This window comes from Sebastes fasciatus, chromosome 11, assembly GCF_043250625.1.
Source record: "Sebastes fasciatus isolate fSebFas1 chromosome 11, fSebFas1.pri, whole genome shotgun sequence".
Lineage (NCBI taxonomy): Eukaryota > Metazoa > Chordata > Actinopteri > Perciformes > Sebastidae > Sebastes > Sebastes fasciatus.
In genome coordinates, this window is record NC_133805.1 from 24,619,224 (window position 1) to 24,637,754 (window position 18,531).

General features: G+C 38.7%; 3 protein-coding genes across 4 annotated transcripts; 1 reads left to right on the forward strand and 2 right to left on the reverse strand.

Annotated features, from left to right (window-relative positions):
* Positions 1-1,273: 1,273 nt before the first annotated feature.
* On the reverse strand, positions 1,274-4,618 carry apoda.1 (apolipoprotein Da, duplicate 1). Its single transcript, XM_074649743.1, has 5 exons — positions 4,513-4,618; positions 4,054-4,192; positions 2,387-2,508; positions 2,187-2,272; positions 1,274-2,021 (listed from the first exon to the last, which is right to left on the reverse strand). Exons 2-5 carry the CDS (start codon positions 4,168-4,170, stop codon positions 1,786-1,788), a joined length of 561 nt encoding a protein of 186 aa, XP_074505844.1. The 5' UTR covers positions 4,171-4,192; positions 4,513-4,618; the 3' UTR covers positions 1,274-1,785.
* A 5,508-nt stretch (positions 4,619-10,126) lies between these two features.
* Positions 10,127-13,953, forward strand: LOC141776279 (apolipoprotein D-like). Of its 2 annotated transcripts, XM_074649744.1 has the most exons (6): positions 10,128-10,231; positions 11,727-11,829; positions 11,969-12,102; positions 12,232-12,353; positions 13,383-13,468; positions 13,577-13,953. In XM_074649744.1, exons 3-6 carry the CDS (start codon positions 11,983-11,985, stop codon positions 13,813-13,815), a joined length of 567 nt encoding a protein of 188 aa, XP_074505845.1. In that variant the 5' UTR covers positions 10,128-10,231; positions 11,727-11,829; positions 11,969-11,982; the 3' UTR covers positions 13,816-13,953. The 2 variants fall into 2 exon arrangements, with proteins under 2 accessions (XP_074505846.1, XP_074505845.1); XM_074649745.1 differs by lacking the exon at positions 11,727-11,829 and having other exon boundaries at positions 10,127-10,231.
* A 2,215-nt stretch (positions 13,954-16,168) lies between these two features.
* LOC141776280 (apolipoprotein D-like) lies at positions 16,169-18,288 on the reverse strand. The gene is made up of 5 exons (XM_074649746.1): positions 18,233-18,288; positions 18,010-18,143; positions 17,676-17,797; positions 16,649-16,737; positions 16,169-16,516 (listed from the first exon to the last, which is right to left on the reverse strand). Exons 2-5 carry the CDS (start codon positions 18,127-18,129, stop codon positions 16,275-16,277), a joined length of 573 nt encoding a protein of 190 aa, XP_074505847.1. The 5' UTR covers positions 18,130-18,143; positions 18,233-18,288; the 3' UTR covers positions 16,169-16,274.
* Positions 18,289-18,531: the final 243 nt, after the last annotated feature.

Genomic DNA, 18,531 nt, shown 5'->3' on the forward strand with positions numbered 1-18,531 from the left:
ATACACCTCCCAAAAATATATTTCTTGTATAGCTTTTTAAAGTAATTTATATTTAAGCTCCGCTTCAACCCATCACCTAATCCATTCCACAAATCCAGCCCACAGACTGAAATACACATACTCTTCTTTTTTGTACGAACACAATGCTTTTTAAAATTACATTTCCCTCTTAAATTATAACCCCCCTCCCTGTCACAAAATATTTTTTGTATATTGCCCGGAAGTGAATTATTTTTTTGCTTTAAACATAATTATTGCGGTTTTAAATTTGACCAAATCCATAAATTTCAATGCATGTGACTTTAAAAACAGTTTGTTCGTGTGTTCCCTATTATTAATGTTTACGTAATATAATATATAATAATAATAAATAAAATAATTACAACCACTTCCATACATGTTTCACACAACATTATACTACAATATGCCTGTTAGTATGGTTTAGTACCACATACAGCCTACTATATGTTGTATATGACATAAACATTACTGGGACACTTGAACTCTAAAGCTACTGAAGGGTACAAATTGATGGGAAACTCATGGTTCCAGACATTAAAGGTCCCATATTGTGCTCATTTTCAGGTTCATACTTGTATTTTGTGTTTCTATTAGAACATTTTTACATGCTGTAATGTTAAAAAAATAACTATTTTCCTCATACTGTCTGTCTGAATATACCTGTATTTACCCTCTGTCTGAAACGCTCCGTTTTAGTGAATTGCAACAGAACTGCGTTGCTAGGCAACAGCTTGGGTCCATGTTTACTTCCTGTCAGCTGATGTCATTTACATACACTACAACAGGAAACAAACTGGGACACATTTAGAATGTTTACGTTTAAAACCGTGTAATGGTCTAAATATTGTATATTTGTGACATCACAATGGACGGCTTGTTTCAAACGCACAATTTCTGCATACGGGCTGTGTGTAGTTCTCCGTATATTGAGCATTTTGATAGTTTAACAGTATTTATATTGCACTTAAATCTGCTTTATAATATAACAGACATGAAAATCGCACTTTTTACAATATGGGACCTTTAAAGGACCTAAAAAACTATCATATGAAATGAATTGACTGATCTCAAGCTGTAAACATGTTATCAATCTGTCTGTAGTTTAAATAGGCTAGTTCTAGTAGATCGATAGATAGATAGATAGATAGATAGATAGATAGATAGATAGATATGCATGCATCCCAGGGACTGTAGAAATCCTAAACTGCACACTGATGTTCATACAGTATGTTTTCTTTAAAAATATGCTGCACAGAATCAAAGAAGATCACATGAAGTAAGTTTCACTGACTTTTATTCACTCTAATTAGATGCTTTATGTTTCCAGTTTGTGGTATAAACATCAGATTTACTCAATATCATATGATTCTTCTATTCTATACTGCAAATGAAACAGCTAACATTGTTCATTAGGACAAACATTAACAAATTGAATGGCTAAAACTGTGCAGAACATCACTCTCAGCTTGTAATATTGCCACCAGGGATGATGTGTTAATGAAAATGGTGGGTATGACTTTACTCATGCTGTTATACTTAAAACACCCTCACTTATTTACTATAATGTACAGTATAGGCATGCAGTTATTTTGTGCTGTAAATATTCTATTGTCTTAACCACACATAAACAAACAGAGTAACTGAACTGAGTCTACCCTCCACTACACCCCTCGTCATAATCATCTAAATATTAGTCAAATATTTGTCTTAAATGGATGATAAATCATTTTCTCTTCTGTCAACAACGGTGCCATTTCGTGCTGCTCAGAGAGTTTTGTCACAGCCTTGCTGCTTGCCGGGAATCATCCTGCTCATGTCGATCTTGTTCTTGGCGAAGGTCTCCATGGCTGTCTTGATGGTGTCGTCCGGCAGGGCTCGTGTTCGGCCCAGGATCCAGGCGAAGTCGACGTGGAAGATCCTCAGGATGTCCGTGCAGGAATACACCAGGGCAAAGTTCACGTAGTCAGTAGACAGGATCCAGTAAGGGGAGTAGGGCAGGACTGTGATGGTAAGGAACACAAAACAAGCTCAACATCACCTACAATGTTTTCTCCTGATCAGACACAAGGAGAAAAAGTATGATGCACACTAACATTACCAGCTGACTCCCTAAACAACACACAAAAGTGGCATTTACTCTCAAATGTACAAAATGTCTCTCTCACCGTAGGAATAACTTATTCCCAGTTTAGCCGGATTCTTGATATCCTCTACGACTCCAATCCCTTCGATTTTCCTCAGCTCTCCTGTTCTGTTTTATTCCACACAGTCAAATTTCATGTTGGATTAAGGGAAATACATCCACCATGCAAATATTACCCCTTGACTCCACATTTGCACAAAGAAAATTGAAGATAGGACTCACAGTATTTCAGAGCTGACCACTCGAATGGAGCTGTCCGTCCTCAAAGTGAAATTGCTTTCGACGCAGCGGCCCTTCTCAAACTGGGCCGGCAGTTTGGCAATTTCAAACCATCTCCCCATGAACTGTGAGGGCAAAGACACACACGAGTTCAAAGACAATTCTGAGCGCTGCGAGTGGAGAGTATGAATAAATCTACATGCTTTAGTGGCTTCAGTGAAATGTAAAAATATATATATTCTGTACCAGTGGTGGAGAGTAGCCAAGTACATTTACTCAATTACTTTACTTCAGCTCCAATTTGACTTTGAATTTGCATTTCATGTCACTTTGCACTTCTAATGCACTACATTTCAGAGGGAAATAATGTACTTTTTACTCCACTACTCCACTATTTATTTAACAGCTTTATTTACTAGTTTCTTTGAAGTTTTTTTTTATTATATATTAAATAACCCACCAGTACGGGTGTAAGAAAATATCGATACATGAGTATCGCGATATTATGTTCTTCGATACTGTATCGATTCTCCAAAACCTGTATCGATTTTTAATTTACCTCTAAAAATCTGACGGCCCGCCGGCGGATCGGCCGCTATTCTGTCTTTCGTAGTAGCAGGCATGTCGTGAAGGAAGCTAAATAATGCCCCACAGTTACGCAAAATTTTGGCGAGGAAAAACTGGCATGGCCATTTTCAAAGGGGTCCCTTGATCTCAGACCTCAAGATATGTGTATGAAAATGGGTTCAATTGGTACCCACGAGTCTCCCCTTTACAGACATGCCCACTTTATGATAATCACATACAGTTTTTTGCATGCATTACAGCAGTAAAGCTGAGAATTTAGTAGCTATATGACTATCATAGCCACTTCACATAGTGATTTTTTTACTCAGATTACACATATGGTGGTGTGTTCTTTATACTCTGACAGTTTTCCTAAAATTATATTATATATATATATATATATATATATATATATATATATATACAGTAAAATGCTACTTATACATGAATGCATCAGTGATAATAATCGAGTAACACTTTACTTTAACCCCCCTATATTTGGCATTTATGAGCAGTATTTAAACATATAATAAGTGGTATATAATGCACTATAACGTAGGAGTAGGCAGATGTATGTATATTAATTTACCAATATTTGTCAACAGTTAAAACTTCTACTATTAAGACATAATTTATATTATTACAACTGTGTTTTACTATATTGCCATTCATTATCCAGCATAAATGTATGGGTGCCCACAGGGAGTTATCGTAGTTGACAAATATATTAATAAATGCTTGTATCTGCTTACTACTACATTATAATGTGTTATAACCTATTAATTACATGTTTATATACTGCTTATAAATGCTAAATGCTTTACCCAACATCATTGAAATGAAGTTAAGATAATAATAAATAACTTGCTATCTATGCTAAAGTATAATTATTAATGGCTACTTGCGATTGAATAAAAATCAAATCAACTGTAACCCTATACGCTTTACATTTTTGACATGTTTTTCATGCTGAAATACAGTTTGAAGTCTTTTTTCCCCTTTTGGAAATAGCACAAGAGAAAATGCACAGCTGTTCATGTCATCCACCACTGGGCATCAGTCTGCCAATTTGTTTATTATTTTCTGTATAAAGCAGTTTGTACCTGTTTGAGGATGAAGGCCGGTTGAACAGCTGGGTCTGGACAAGGTCCCCAGTGGGGCACCTGAGCCCTGATGAGAGGGAGGATGAAGGCAAGAACCACAACGAAAGAGAGCTTCATGGTCGAGACGGACCTTTGTTACCTGCAAGAGTTTATCCACCAAAACATACAGATAGAATGAAATCTACAGCATGTGCTGATAAGGCAACAAATAACAGAAATCTGACACAAAAAAACAAGATATAAGCAGAGGTAACTGCTGAAAAGCAGGACAAGGATTTCACAACATTAGAACATGTTTAAATGTGAATTTAACTACATTTTTCAACACAATTTCTTTAAACTCAAGAAAATACATCAATTTAGGCTAATGAATAGTATTTTCCTCACAAAAAAGGTTCTAAAAGTGAGTGAACTGTTTGTCTTTATTATTAATATACATCACCGAATATATTTCCTTACCTCTGTGTCCTGGTGGTTCAGATAAATGTTCTCTCCCTCGGACCAATTCTGGTATTTGAATTAGAGACGTTGCTCTCTGCGAGGTTTAGCAACGCTGCGATGACTCTGTGTCATCAATGGGTGTCTTTGTGTAGAGCAGCTTTATTTCAGACATGAAGTAAACTATTAGCAAAGTGGAGTCATGGGGAACACACCAGTGGAAATGTTATAAAACAATCTGGGTGTTTTCCTGCTTTAGATGAGCAGCAATGTGGATTTTTTTTTTCAATAAGATCTTTGAGGATTTCTTTAAGTGACTCTCAAGTCTTTACACACACAGTTGCAAATAGATGCCATTATTAATATTAATGAATAGATTCAATTTATTTTCAAACCAAAGAAAGAAAATGTCCCAGTTAGTCCTGGTTGGTTAGACAAAGGGACAAGAGCTGCAATGATTAATTGATTAATTGTCAACTATTAAATTAATCGCCAACCATTTTGATAATCAATTAATTAGCTTTAGTCATTTTTTTAATTAAAAAAAGTCTAAATTCCAGCTTCTTAAATGTGAGTAATTTCTGGTTTCTTTACTCCTCTATGACAGTAAACTGTAATATCTTTGAGTTGTAGACAAAACAAGACATCTGAGGGTGCCATCTTGGGCTTTGGGAAACACTGATCGACATTTTTATGACATTTTAGACCAAATAAAATCAATCGATTGAGAAAATAATCCTCAGATTAATCAACAATGAAAATAATAAGTTAATAGTTAGTTGCAGACCTAAAAGGGACTGACAAAATGAATTTGATTTAGTCTAATTCAATAATATTTTGTCACGTTCACATCACGGTAGCTTATTGATTAGATGAGTCAGGACTTGTGGCTCTAGAGATGGTAATGTCGGTCTCTCTGTCCACCACTTTTGTACTATTGAATAGATTGCAATGACATTTCCTACATACTTTGGTCCCCAGACAATACATCTTAATGCCTTTTCATCTACAGTAGTTACACCATGAGGTTCACATTTGTGGTTTGAAGTGAAATGTCTCAACATCATCTGATGGATTCCTAAGAAATTTGGTTCAGACATTCATGTTCCCCACAGGGTGAATTGTTAAAGCTTTGGTGATCCTCTGACTTTTCCATCTAGCGCCACCAACTGATTGGCATCTGTGGTTCAGTCAGTGTGACATGTCTTGACAAGTATTGAGTGGGACATTCATTTTTGATTTTGTTTGATCCTCTTACTTTTCATCTAGCACAATCATCAGGTGAGGCAGTGGTGGCCTAAAGTGGGCTTGTGACCAGAGGGGCTGCTGGTCTTGTTTCACAATAGCACACATTATATGGCTTTGCTCTATAAGTGTTTATTACATGTTTGACACATGCACTCATGATTCCTACGGCTACATATTTCGACCCTTGTCTGACCTTTTTTTGCTCAATGTGCTGCGAGCTGACTCCTCTCTGTTGCTCTGTGTTGGTTTTCATCTGGTCTGACTGGTGACTCTCAGCATGTCGGTCATCAGGACTCAGGCCAAGTCCACTTAGTGCAGAAGGTGGTGGCATGTATCTACAGAGGAATGGACTGTTGTCTTTTTACACATTGAGCTGAACTGTGTACAAGTTTTGAATTGGCTCTGATGGGTGTGGACCAGTGGGCAACATCCGGTTCTGAAAAGTGAAGCCAATGCTGAAGTGCCTTAAACTTGCATTCTCTCTAATAGCCAGGAGGGGGCGACTCCTCTGGTTGCAAAAAGAAGTCTGATTGTATAGAAGTCTATGAGAAAATGAGCCTACTTCTCACTTGATTTATTCCTCAGTAAACATTGTAAGAAAATTAGTTTATGGTCCCAATCTCTAGTTTCAAGTCTTCTTCAATACAGCATGATGTTCATTTAGTAAATCATGGTCCCATTTAGAGTCAAATAGACCATAAAGCAGGGTATTGCTTAGGGCATGCTTACCTTGTGATTGACAGGTCGCTACCGTGGCGTTGTCCGGTCTAGCTGTTGTCAGTGTTTTCGTCTTACAATTTTAACCCTCTCACAGTGTGTTTTTAGTACATGAAAGTTAATTGTATCATTTTGGTCGTCTAAAAATGTCTTGTTCAGCATTCAGTTGGACTTAGCTCTACCCTCTCGTCAATGAACGTGCATTGCCAAGAAGTGAAAGTGAATTATTGGTCCGTACAGAAGTAAAACTAAATTATTTTTTAGCTATTGTCATATTCTACCGAAATGGCCTGTGTTGAACAATAAAATATTATAAATATAATAAGCGTTTTCAGTCCAAAATGGCGGCAGCAGCTGTTGTCAAAAACACACTGGAGTTTCATCTCTTTGCTTCTAGACTCTTTGCTCTCCGGTCACTTCTGGTTCCAAGATGGCGATGGCCAAAATGCCGAACTTAAAGCTTCAAAAAGGCAGTCCACAAACCAATGAGAGACTACACTGTGACTATGTCACTATGTACTTCTTATATACAGTCTATGGTGTATGGACTGATGTAAACACTGGCATACTGTTATTGGCTTTGTGTGAAATCTGTGAATATATGAACAGGAGAAATAATAAAAAATCTGAAATGTTTTTGGCAATTTATCATTCTTGACCAGACTAACACAAGTAATTTTTATCTTAAAAAGTAATTTTTCCATCCTGTCAAGGTGCACAGGTTCAACTACAGGAGTAGATAAGTGAGTTTTCTTTTCTATGGTATCGACTTTACTGTAATAGACATATTCCTACACACAAAGGGCTACACAGGACTTCTAATGCTGCAGTGGTTGGCCTTAATTTTGTTCTGATTTTCCTAAAATGATTGATGACATGCTCATGTAGTTAAAGTAAGTAAATTGGCACATGATCAGTCATAAATCAGAACGTGTGCCAAACTAATCAATTCATTTAAAACGTTGTGATCATCCATCCATTTAAAAATTTGGCAGCGCTTCTGTATTCATGAAAAGTTGAAGAAACATGGTCTTGATCCAAATATATATAAACTGAACAGTATTAAATATCAGTTTCTTAGTCTATAGCCCGACATATTTGAAATGTCTTTCTGGTGTAATAAACCGCAGCTGTTTAACACTCAAAACAGATTAAACCAAACACTGTCAATTAAATGCAAATGCCATTAAATGCTGTCTGCTTTCACACAAAGCCCCGCAGCTACAAACAAGGTTAAACTAAAGACGAGAAAGATCAAAAGGCTCAATTTCCGGCTAATACACTTCAGAGGGGACTGACTTGTTAGCTGCACCCGGATACATCAAAGTCTGGTTGAAGCCGAGGGTTTTTCCCTGGATGGAGGCAATGAGCTGACTGGTCAGTATGATCAAGGACAGAACCGACCACACTGGTATACTGGTTCAAAGATGGAGAAGAAATATCAAAAGGGAAAGAAATATTAAAGAAACAGATGAGAGTGCAGAGACCGTTGGAGCATAATTTATAGTTTTTGTTTCCATATTCTATCAAATACAGTAGAACAAGCAAGTGTTTTTGTTTCTGCCTCAGTCTTTCTTTGCTGTTCATCCGTCGTGCCCAGTACGTAATGTTTTTGTTGTTAGATTTTCTGTTATACAGTTTGAGTTTCTGTAAATGGCATTTCTTTCTCCGCCTTTTCAGCCATGATTGTGTGTCTCTTTTCTGACGCACTGAGCAGTAATTTACGTCGTCACTTCCTGAGAGCCTCTTTGCGGTTGGTTGGAGATGTGTTACCATGGTAACCCGTGCCAATCTCATGTGACCAAAACGACAGTTTGTGAGAATCAAAGTCTGAATTAATTAGAAATATATATAACGCCTATAGCAAAGTGAAATTTTATACTTACAGTTAAATTGAAGCGTTATAGACCTTGTTACATTCCACCACTGAGCCTTCCTCATGGCATTCAGACTTGTCAAACACAGGTGTGACTAACTAATATCAGTGTTCAATTCTGGTATTGTTTATGTTATTACAATTTTTTTTGTGACAAAAGTGTGTGCAATAAGAAAAGCCTAATTGGAAGTGGAATTGGAAATATGTACATCACTTACAATCAATCAATCAGCCAATCAGTGTTTTTCAAACTTAGGTCAGATCCAAAATGTGTGTACATTATTAAATGTGTGTTTGTGGGATAAACATGCTGAAAGAACATTAACATACATGACTGACGGGGTTACGTGAACGCTACAGTTAAAAGACTCACATGCGGTCATGTTGGGCCTTCTGGCACCTGTGTATACACATACACACGCACACACATTGAAGGTTAAACATGTGGAAGTGAAAATGTCGTAACGTATGCCGTAACACACACATATACTGTAGACCTTGAGAATATTTCCTGCTGCTGTTGAGGGACAACAGAGGTCGCAGCAACACCATCTGTGACCTTTAACCTAAATTCCTGCAAACCTGCTTATAATTAAATTTAAATACCACAGGCAAACCGACTCCCTAAACTCCTGTTGTAAGCTTATTAAACAAGTTTATTTCTTTATAAAAGGTTTAAGCATCTCATGCTGCATAGAACAAATATTTTAAAGAGAGGAGGATATGTATTTCATCATTACACTTAACAATTATTACATCACATTTAATACACTAGATTTATTTAACAGTTATGCCTTCATGAAACAAATAATACGTTCCTCATTGTCCATTAACTGGTTAGTGTTATCGCCACAGTGACTGTTTGGTTAAGCTGATACAGTATTTGGTTATCCTTTAACAAAGATAACAATCCCATTGCCAATATTTTCATGGTTTTGGTCAAACATGCCTGAGAATGTGTCACATTGGAGGTCAGAGGTCATTTCTCAGGTGAAAACCCCTCTTTGTTTTAACTAGAAAATGCAACAACTCGATCGACCGAGGATCGATACAACCGCTAAATGACCTTTGTTGACTTTCCATTCATCCAAAGCTAACTGCTAAAACAGTCTACTATTACAATTAGTATGTCGTATATACTGTATAGAATTTGTATGTAGTATGGATGAACCTGCTGCTTGAATTATTAAAAAATAAATGCCCCGATGGTTGATCTTTTCATCTCTGACAAACTAAAACACAAAAGACACATCTCCCTCTGAATGTTTTGGACGGAGCTTCAAAAAACACTTTTCTTAAGGAGGTAAACATAATTTCTGCTGTGAACCCACTGTATGAAAACAGTCTTAAATTATTATGTGACAACAGTTTTATTCTCTAATACATTACCAGACCAAACATGACAAACTCAGGATGTAGATAATGCATTGAAAGTAATAATAAACTAATTAAAATTCAACTGAAGCTGTTGTTTATCACAATATACTGCAGTGACCATCTTTTCTAATGCCTCTATTGCTGCTTATAATGATATCTAAATGTTGAATGTTTTTAATGAGCATTTTGTGTCCTGCAGCTCCTTGTCTGATTCTGTTTTCTCCATGTTGATAAACCTCCCCGGACTACTTCAGCCCTCCAACCCATTTCCAGTGCAAAGTGGTTTCCAAGGCCCTCGCAGCTCTCTTGTAAAAGCAGGATTAAAAGTGAATCCAGAGGCAGAGAGAGCTGCTGAGGGAGCGTCAAGAAAACCAGATGCACCTGTGCTCAATTAATCTTTCTCACCTGTGTGATTTAGTAAACACTAAGAGAACCTGCGGTATGCACGCCTAAAAGCAGGAAGATGCAGTAAATGTTCACTTGAGACTGCCCTAATGTTTGGAGATTGAAAGACTGATGCTGGTAACAGTGGAGAGAAATGTGCATGTTGTTTGTTGTTGGTGATAAGAACCAGAACGCCTTCTTTTAATGTAATTCTTAGTAAAAGGCCAACGCCACTGCTAACAGACATTAACCCTGTTTATTTAAATATAGCAACTAGTGCTTTTCTTAAAGCTGCAGTGTGTAGCTTTTAGGGGGATCTATTAGCAGAAATGGAATATAGTATTAAAGCTGAAGTAGGCGAGATCGGAGCAAATATGATTAAAAAAAGTTATTTTTATAAAACGGTCGCTATATCGTGACAGTAGTACATGAAACAGGTAACCTGAAAAAAATCATGTGCCTCTGTGTCCTCCGGTGGTCCTAACGGCATCTGCAAGATTTCACAGACTGAGGAAAACAAGCAGTAAGAGCTGATCTGAGGTCCTCTGTCCATCTGCTGTCTATGAGAGCCGGCTGTCATCACTCACGAACTCTGATCAAATATGAATCAATATTCTGTTACTGTAATGCCTATTTCTCCCTCATATGTTTTGAGAATCATCTTGTAATGTACTGTTTAGCTGTAAAATGAGAAGGTTTGTGACACCGATGCCGGCATTGTGAAATCTGGTGAGAGAACGGAAAACATGTCACTAACGTAACTTAAAATAACTCTAAACACCGGTTTCAAACAGCAGTCTCCTGGTTGAAAGTGCTGTGGACCCATCCACCTCCACCCAGCATGTCTCTCTCACTTTTGACTCTACGGATGTGTTTGCATTGCAGTCAGTACAGACTACATGGCGTACACATGACACGCCAAAAAACAACAACGGCGTTGTTATTGCACAGGAAATTACTTACAAATTACCGTGTCAATCATACGCTGTTTGGTGAGATCAGATCGGGCTGCCAGTCTTTATGCAAAGCTCAAGCTAAGCTTACCAGATGTTTGCTGTAGCTTCATATTTACCAGACAAACTAATATAACTAATTCTCTGCAAGAAGTAAGCACATTTCCCAAAGTGTCAAACTATCTCTTTAATAATTTCTCACACTAACACGAATGGCATACAAATTATCTCTAGGATCACGATTTTAGGGGAGAAAATGTAAAATATTTAAGCTATGTAAATAAGCAGAGGCTAATTTTAATCTCAGCCAAACCTAAGACGGGAAAATGTGGCCTCTTAAGTCCACAACATGAAAAATGCATTTCTTTAGTTCACAGGATATCTGCTTGGTTGCTTTGAGCCTGGTTTACTGTGTACTGGAGCACTGAGATAAACTAAGATGTTTTGGATCTCGTTTGTGTTCATTATTCATCTTGTTTGTAATGTTCACATTTATATTGCTTGTTTTTAGCCAAGGTTCCTCTTGAAAAAGATGATACTGTAAAAGAAGTTGGCATCTCTGAATGGACAGAGAGGAATGAATGAGATTTACTCCTACAAAAGATCAGAAGGTGTTTGAACAGGTGCCAACTCTCACACTCACTCCACCTCCTCCACGTTTTTACATGTACACATGTAAGAGGAGGGGCTGAGGAATGTGATCAATAATGAAACTACGAGTCCTCCGATCTATAAAAGACCCTCAAATGTGAATGTCCTGCACACAACGCTGATCACATACAGGTGAGCAGACTGCAGCCTTCCACCTCACATCTCCTGCTCTTTCCTCTTGTGGTTAACCTTCAAATATTATCCTTCTGGAGCAACCTCCGGATGTAAAGCTCAATAATAATGGTGCTGCTGTGTGTTTTGTTCTCTGCAGGTCGTCGTGACAAGATGAAGGCCATGCAGGTGATTTCCTTGACTCTGCTGTCTGTCCTGGCAGCCAGCGCTCAGGTGTTGAAGTTCGGCAAATGTCCCAAACCAGCCGTTCAGGCCAACTTTGATGCTACCAGGGTGAATACTAAACTTTCCTTTGCTACTAATTCATGTTATGTATAGCATGAGAATCAAGCCTGTTTTGCAACAATTACATGTTGAGTTCTCCTAGTTTTCTGTGTCTGAAGTCCTGTGTTTGCTCTGCAGTACATTGGTAAGTGGTATGAGATCATGAAGCTGCCAACAAGTTTCCAGAAAGGCGAGTGCGGCACTGCCACCTACAGCCAGAAGAGTCCCGGAGTCCTCGGGGTCCTCAACAGCGAGCTGCTGTGAGTACAACACACAATAAATCTTTATTGTCCACCAGTGTGGAAATTTGTCTTCTGCTCACCAAACACAGGAAACAACAACATTTAAATTAACAGACATACTTAGGCAGGTTATGTTACACTTTAAAACAGTTCATGTCAGTGTCTGTGGCCAAGATCTGCTCAGTCAGAGGGACTCTATAGCGCCTCCTGGAGCTCAAGAGATCAAAATGGCTGAAGAGAGGATGAGGATTGGAGCTAACTGCCAGGATACCCCTCGCTTTCTTCCTCGTCCTTTCTGTAAAAAGTTGAGTCAAGGGCTTTGGGGGTTTACCAACTATTTTGCTTGCCATTGACACAATCCTAGAGAGTTTATTCTTACATCTACAGTTTAGGCGACCATACCAGGCAGGAAGGTGAAAGGTTAAAACACTTTCAACAATAGTTTTGTACACTAATTCTAAAATCTGCTGACTGACACCGAGGCCACTACGTTTCTGTGAGCATCTCTTGAAAATATACTCTGTGTTTTCAGAGAAGCTCACCTGAGTGTCCAGCACTATACATGCTGCCTAAAAGTTTACATTTTAGATTTGAGGGTTTGAATATATATTCCTTTTTTAAAAGTACTGCTTGAACTCAATATTTTTGGAACCACAATTACTCTATCGTCGTGTTTGAAATAATAATTTTCAGAGCAAATGAACAGTCTTTTTATCCTCTAAATTAGTGTGTAACTCCACAATAAACAGCTCTGTGATGGAGGTGTTTCCTCACAGGGCACAAAGACTGTGTATTTCTATTGCCTTTTTAAAGCCACATAGTACACATTTCTTTTTACCTTTACACATCAGGTTTATTGAGTGTCCTCGGCCAAAATTCCTGCCCCATGAATACAAAGGATCACAAACTGATCTTTTATACTGTTTCAAATGTATGGTGGTAGGATATGCGATGCATCGAAACTTCAAAAATTAGACAAAGACCTAGAAGTGAAAGGAAATGCATGACTTAATTAATTTGTGTTTATGTTTTATCTCCTTTTTTTAGTGACGATGGAAGCATTAATTCTATCGTCGGCTCTGCTAAGGTCAAGAACCCCTCTGAGCCTGCCAAGCTGCAGGTCTCCTTCAATGGTAAAGAAGTCTAATTCATTACAAATATATTCAGTCAGTCAGTCTGAGTAGTAACTTGTGTATTTAATATTGCAGCAGCTTTGACTCTCCTACTTGTCTCTGCTGCAGGATCTCCCCCTGGTCCCTACTGGGTGCTGTCTAGCGACTACGAGGGTCACTCTCTGGTCTACGGCTGCGCCGACTACGGCCTGTTCCGCATCGAGCTGTCCTGGATCCTGAGCAGAGAGCCCACCCTGTCTGAGGAGACCGTTGAGGAGCTGCACAGCATCCTGTCCTCCATCGGAGTCAATGTGGACAAGATGGTCCCCACCATCCAGGATGAGACTTACTGCAGCGCCATGCAGTAAACAGAGACACTCCTGTTTCAGCCTCTACAGGACTGTGAGACAAGGATCTGTGACATGTTAACACACTACTGTATGAAGTGTGTGGTGTGCCTCGCCCTGTCGACACGTTGTGCAAAATCATTACAATAAACCTGTAGAAAGAAATACATGTTGTGATGTGTTTTTGTCTTTAGACCTACAGGGCTTGTTCTGAACTACAAGGCAAATAAGTACAACAACTCAAATTTTTACTCTTTAAAGTACATCACCACACTCCCCGACCACTTTCTCTGACTGTTTAATATTCACATGGATGGGTTTACATGCAGTTACCTGAAAGCGCGGTGCATCTCATACACATGTTGAAGGGTGCCTTGTGCGTCGGTATCACACGCCGAGGGGCGTGACAAACATAGGCGCAGTTTGAACTTCAAGGTTGGGGGTTCACACAAAAAATCTAGAGGGAATGTAATGTATACAACGCAGAGAGGTCTAATGTATTGGGATGCCTATATATTACAGTCTCCAAACAGAATGCGATGTGAGCGAGCGTCAGTGACAAAATCAGTTTGATTGCATTGTTTTCTAACGGAATGAACTAACTGGCCGCGAACAGCGAAGTGCAGCGTGCAGTTTTGAGCTGAACTTTTGTCGGATGCCCTGTTTCTATTTATTCCTCTTGCTCCTTTTGAAAGCGCTGAAAAGGACGAGGAACTGTTGATTCCTGAAGTTGAAATGAGGAGTTATCTTTACGATGCATCCTCATTTCACTACAAACACCTAAATAAGGAGGCAGCAGGCTGGAGGGAGATCATGTGAAATTTAGGCTACTATTGGCTGTATTTTATGTTATTTTCAGTAAATATCGCAGTATTAAACTTGTTTTCTGTTTAAATAACACAGACGCCGAAAGATAGCAAGTAGGCTACTACTCGCCCATCCAAGTGGTTACATCTCTAGTCTCTGATCATGACCACATAGCTGATACGTGGTTTATTTACATGGCGTAACAGAAGGTGCATATTTAACAGTGTGTGGACAGAGTGTGTCCAATGCTATTTGGCTATAAGTAAATAAAAAGAGACCACAAATCTATCTTCTTATCTTGTTGGTTTCTTATTCCGTCAATAAGAAGACACAACAAGGTTGATATTATTCATCATTACAATAATGTATTAGTTCTACGTTATTATAAAAATATATAGAAGCATTTCTAGGGGGTTCAGTGAACCCCCTGAACCAACGCAAACTGCGCCAGTGGTGACAAAGTGTCAGTATCTGATGTCCTGGGAATGAGAACGTGCTGCACATATGGTGTTGGTAGTTATTCATAGGATTCAAAGACACTAACATCTGATGAGTTTAAGGACACAGATGATTGTTACATCAATTAATTGTTGAATGATTGTATTATGTGCTTATAGGAAGCATCAGTCATCAAAGTAGAAAAAGGTGTGAGATGTTAAACAGCAAGACTAGACGATGACAGTGACAGATGTAATGTAAACAGTACTTGTTAACTTTACTTTAGAGGTATGGTTGGTAGCGTTGTTCAAATAAATTTTTGTCATATTTGTTGAAACTCCCATTACATCCCAACAGCAATCAATAAATCAAATGCTCTGCAAAAAAAGAGAATAAAATCTGGTATCTGCGGCTGTCACAGGACTATATTAAGCCCGTCCAATCATTTCATTCGAGTCAAATGAAGAGCAAGAGGATTGCAGGTTCAATCCCAGCATGGAGCCCTTCCGTGTGGCGTTTGCATGTTCTCCCTGTGTTAGCGTGGCTTTTCTCCGGGTTCTCCGGTTTCCTCCCACAGTCCAAAGACATGCAGGTTAGGTTAATTTCCCGTAGGTGTCTGTCTCTATGTGTCAGCATGATAGTCTGGAGACCTGTCAAGGTGTACCCCACCTTTGCCCAATGTCAGCCGGGATCGACTCCAGCCCCCTCTTCTCTTTACTTAACAGCCAAAAAAGAATATATGTTACTATTTATACACAAAAACATGCCTCTTACAATTTGTTTACAACTGTAAATAGACAGTAAAAGATCCGGTAAGGACTAATCATTTACAAATGAGAATAGCTACTGTTACTGTACATTTAAAGCGTCTTTGAGTTCTTTAAAAGCGCTATATAAGTTGAATTTATTATTATTATTATTATTATTTAACAGCATATTAAATTAGCTGTTAAATATGCGCTTTAGACAAGTTATTCATGATTATATGCAGATTACTGACATAAACATTTGGCTATCAGAGCATAAACTCATTAACCAAAGAGGCAAAAACGTAACAGTTAATCAATTATCAATGCTGTATAAATCAGACCACCACAGAAAAGACACCAACACCTGCACTGCTGTTTAAATAAGTTTATTGCATTGACTTTGAGACATACAGTGAGAAGAACAATCACAAGCACCACACATCCGTCTGCAGGCCTTTAGACTTCATCAGGTCTATCTTGGTCTGTTTACTGGTTCATGGCGCTGCAGTAAGCTGCGTCCTGGTCGGTGGTGAGCAGCTTGTCCACCTTGACTCCCATGGAGGACAGGGTGCTGTGCAGCTCCTCCAGGGTCTCCTCGGGCAGGGTGGGCTCTCTGCTCATGATCCAGGCAAACTCAACATGCAGCACGCCGAGGTCGGTGCAGCTGTAGATCAGAGTGTAGTTGTCGTAGTCGGTGGACAGCACCCAGTAAGGGGCAGGGGGGGCGACTGGAGATGGAAAGGGACAGGAGAAGTTTTATATTTCTACATCTACGGAATCATTAGAGACGACGCTCAACTGCAATTTAAAGTGTTTGAATAGTAATCGTTCCAGGTTTGTAATGAATTAGATGTCCTTACACTCAAAGAAGGAGACCTGCAGCTTGGCGGGCTCAGAGGGGTCTTTAGCCATGGCAGAGCCACTGATGGTGCTAATGGTCCCATCAGAGCTAAAAGAAACAAAAAAAATACAATTATAATCATTTACACAAACAGACAGTGGTGGAAGAAGTACTCATAATATAACTCTGTTACAAGTAAAAATCCAACTTTCAAGATTTAACTTAAAGGTGCAGTGTGTAGGATTTGGCGGCATCAGATTGCTACTGACTGAAACTTCTCCCGTGTGCCAAGCGTGTTGAAGAACTATGGTGGCCGATGTGAAAACAAGAATGGCTCTCTCTAGAGCCAGTGTTTGGTTTGTTTGTCCGTTCTGGGCTACTGTATAAACATGGCGGCCGGCTCCGTGAAGAGGAGCCGCTCCCTATGTAGATATAAACGGCTCATTCAAAGGTAACGAAAACACAACGATTCTTATTTTCAGGTGATTATTCATTAAAGAAAACATAGTTATTAATATTATATTCCATTTCTGCCAATATATCCCCCTAAATGTTAAAAAATTATCCTTTAAGTAACAGTACAAAAGTATTAACAGCAAAATGTAGTTAAAGTATTAAAGTAAAAGTACTTGTTGTGCAGAATGATCCCTTTCAGAGAGTTATATTATTATATCTATTATATTATTGTGATATTGTTACTGATGCTTAAACATGTAAGCAGCATTTTACTGTGACAGCTGTACTGTTGGATAGTTTAATCTACTGCACAGTATCATATTCTATGAAACTGATCATGTGGTTTGTTTATACAATCTTAATCTGAAAAGTAACTCCAACTGTCAATTAATGTATTGGAGTAAAAAGTAAGAAAACACACTCAAGTAAACTACTCACAAACTACAAATAAAAAGTACAGCACTTGATTAAATGTAATTTAGAGTCATTTACTGGAAGGAATATATTTAAAATATATTGTTTGAGCTAATATTTTTACTACCAGAGTTAGACTTCTTTACAAATGTAACTGTTACAGGCTGCGTACTCACAGCAGCTCACTGTTGAGGACACCAACCACTCCGGGGCTCTTCAGGCTGTAGGTGGCAGTGCAGCACTCGCCCTTCTGGAAGGTGTGAGGCAGTCTCTGGATGTCGTACCACTTACCAAGATACTGCAGCAGAGGAGGCAGAAGGAACACAAGAGCATAAGATTAAGTTGTTGTTGTTGAGGAGCTGCAGAATCTTAAGGCATTAAGTGTTTTAGTGGGACAAATGGTCGCCCTGGAAGGCCTAATTTGTTAATTTCTGGAATTTAAATGAAAGAAAATGAAACAGAAGCGTAGCCTTGTTTCCCTACAGAATATATTAAAGTAAACATATTCACCCTGGCAGCATCAAAGTTCTCCTGAACAGCAGTCTTGGGGCATCTTCCTGGTGAGATGACCTGAGCGTTAGCTGCCAGAACGGACAGCAGAGTGAGGGTAATCACCTGGATGGCGTTCATTTTTTCTCCACAACCTGTAGAGTACAAAAAAAAGACAGTTTAGTTATTATGATTTTAGAAAGAGAGAAAAACAGACTGGAGGAGAAAAAGGGGAGCATCACACCTGCCACTTGCTTACCTGTATTACCGGGTAGCAGTGGACTTCGGGAGTTTTGCTGGTGTTTTTATAGATCAGTGACATGTGCTCCTGCAGCCCCTCCTTCACATTTACATGTGAGGCTGTTTTGAGAAAGTTGTGTGAGAATTGGCACCTGTTCACATCTTGTTTTTAAAGAGGCCTCTGGCAGAAAAGGAGATGATTGATAGGTTAGATTACTGAAGTGCTGTTGTTATAACTACAGTAGATTGTTAAAGTGTTTTTTGGATGGATTAGGATTGGTCGGTCCACTACTTTGGTGCAGA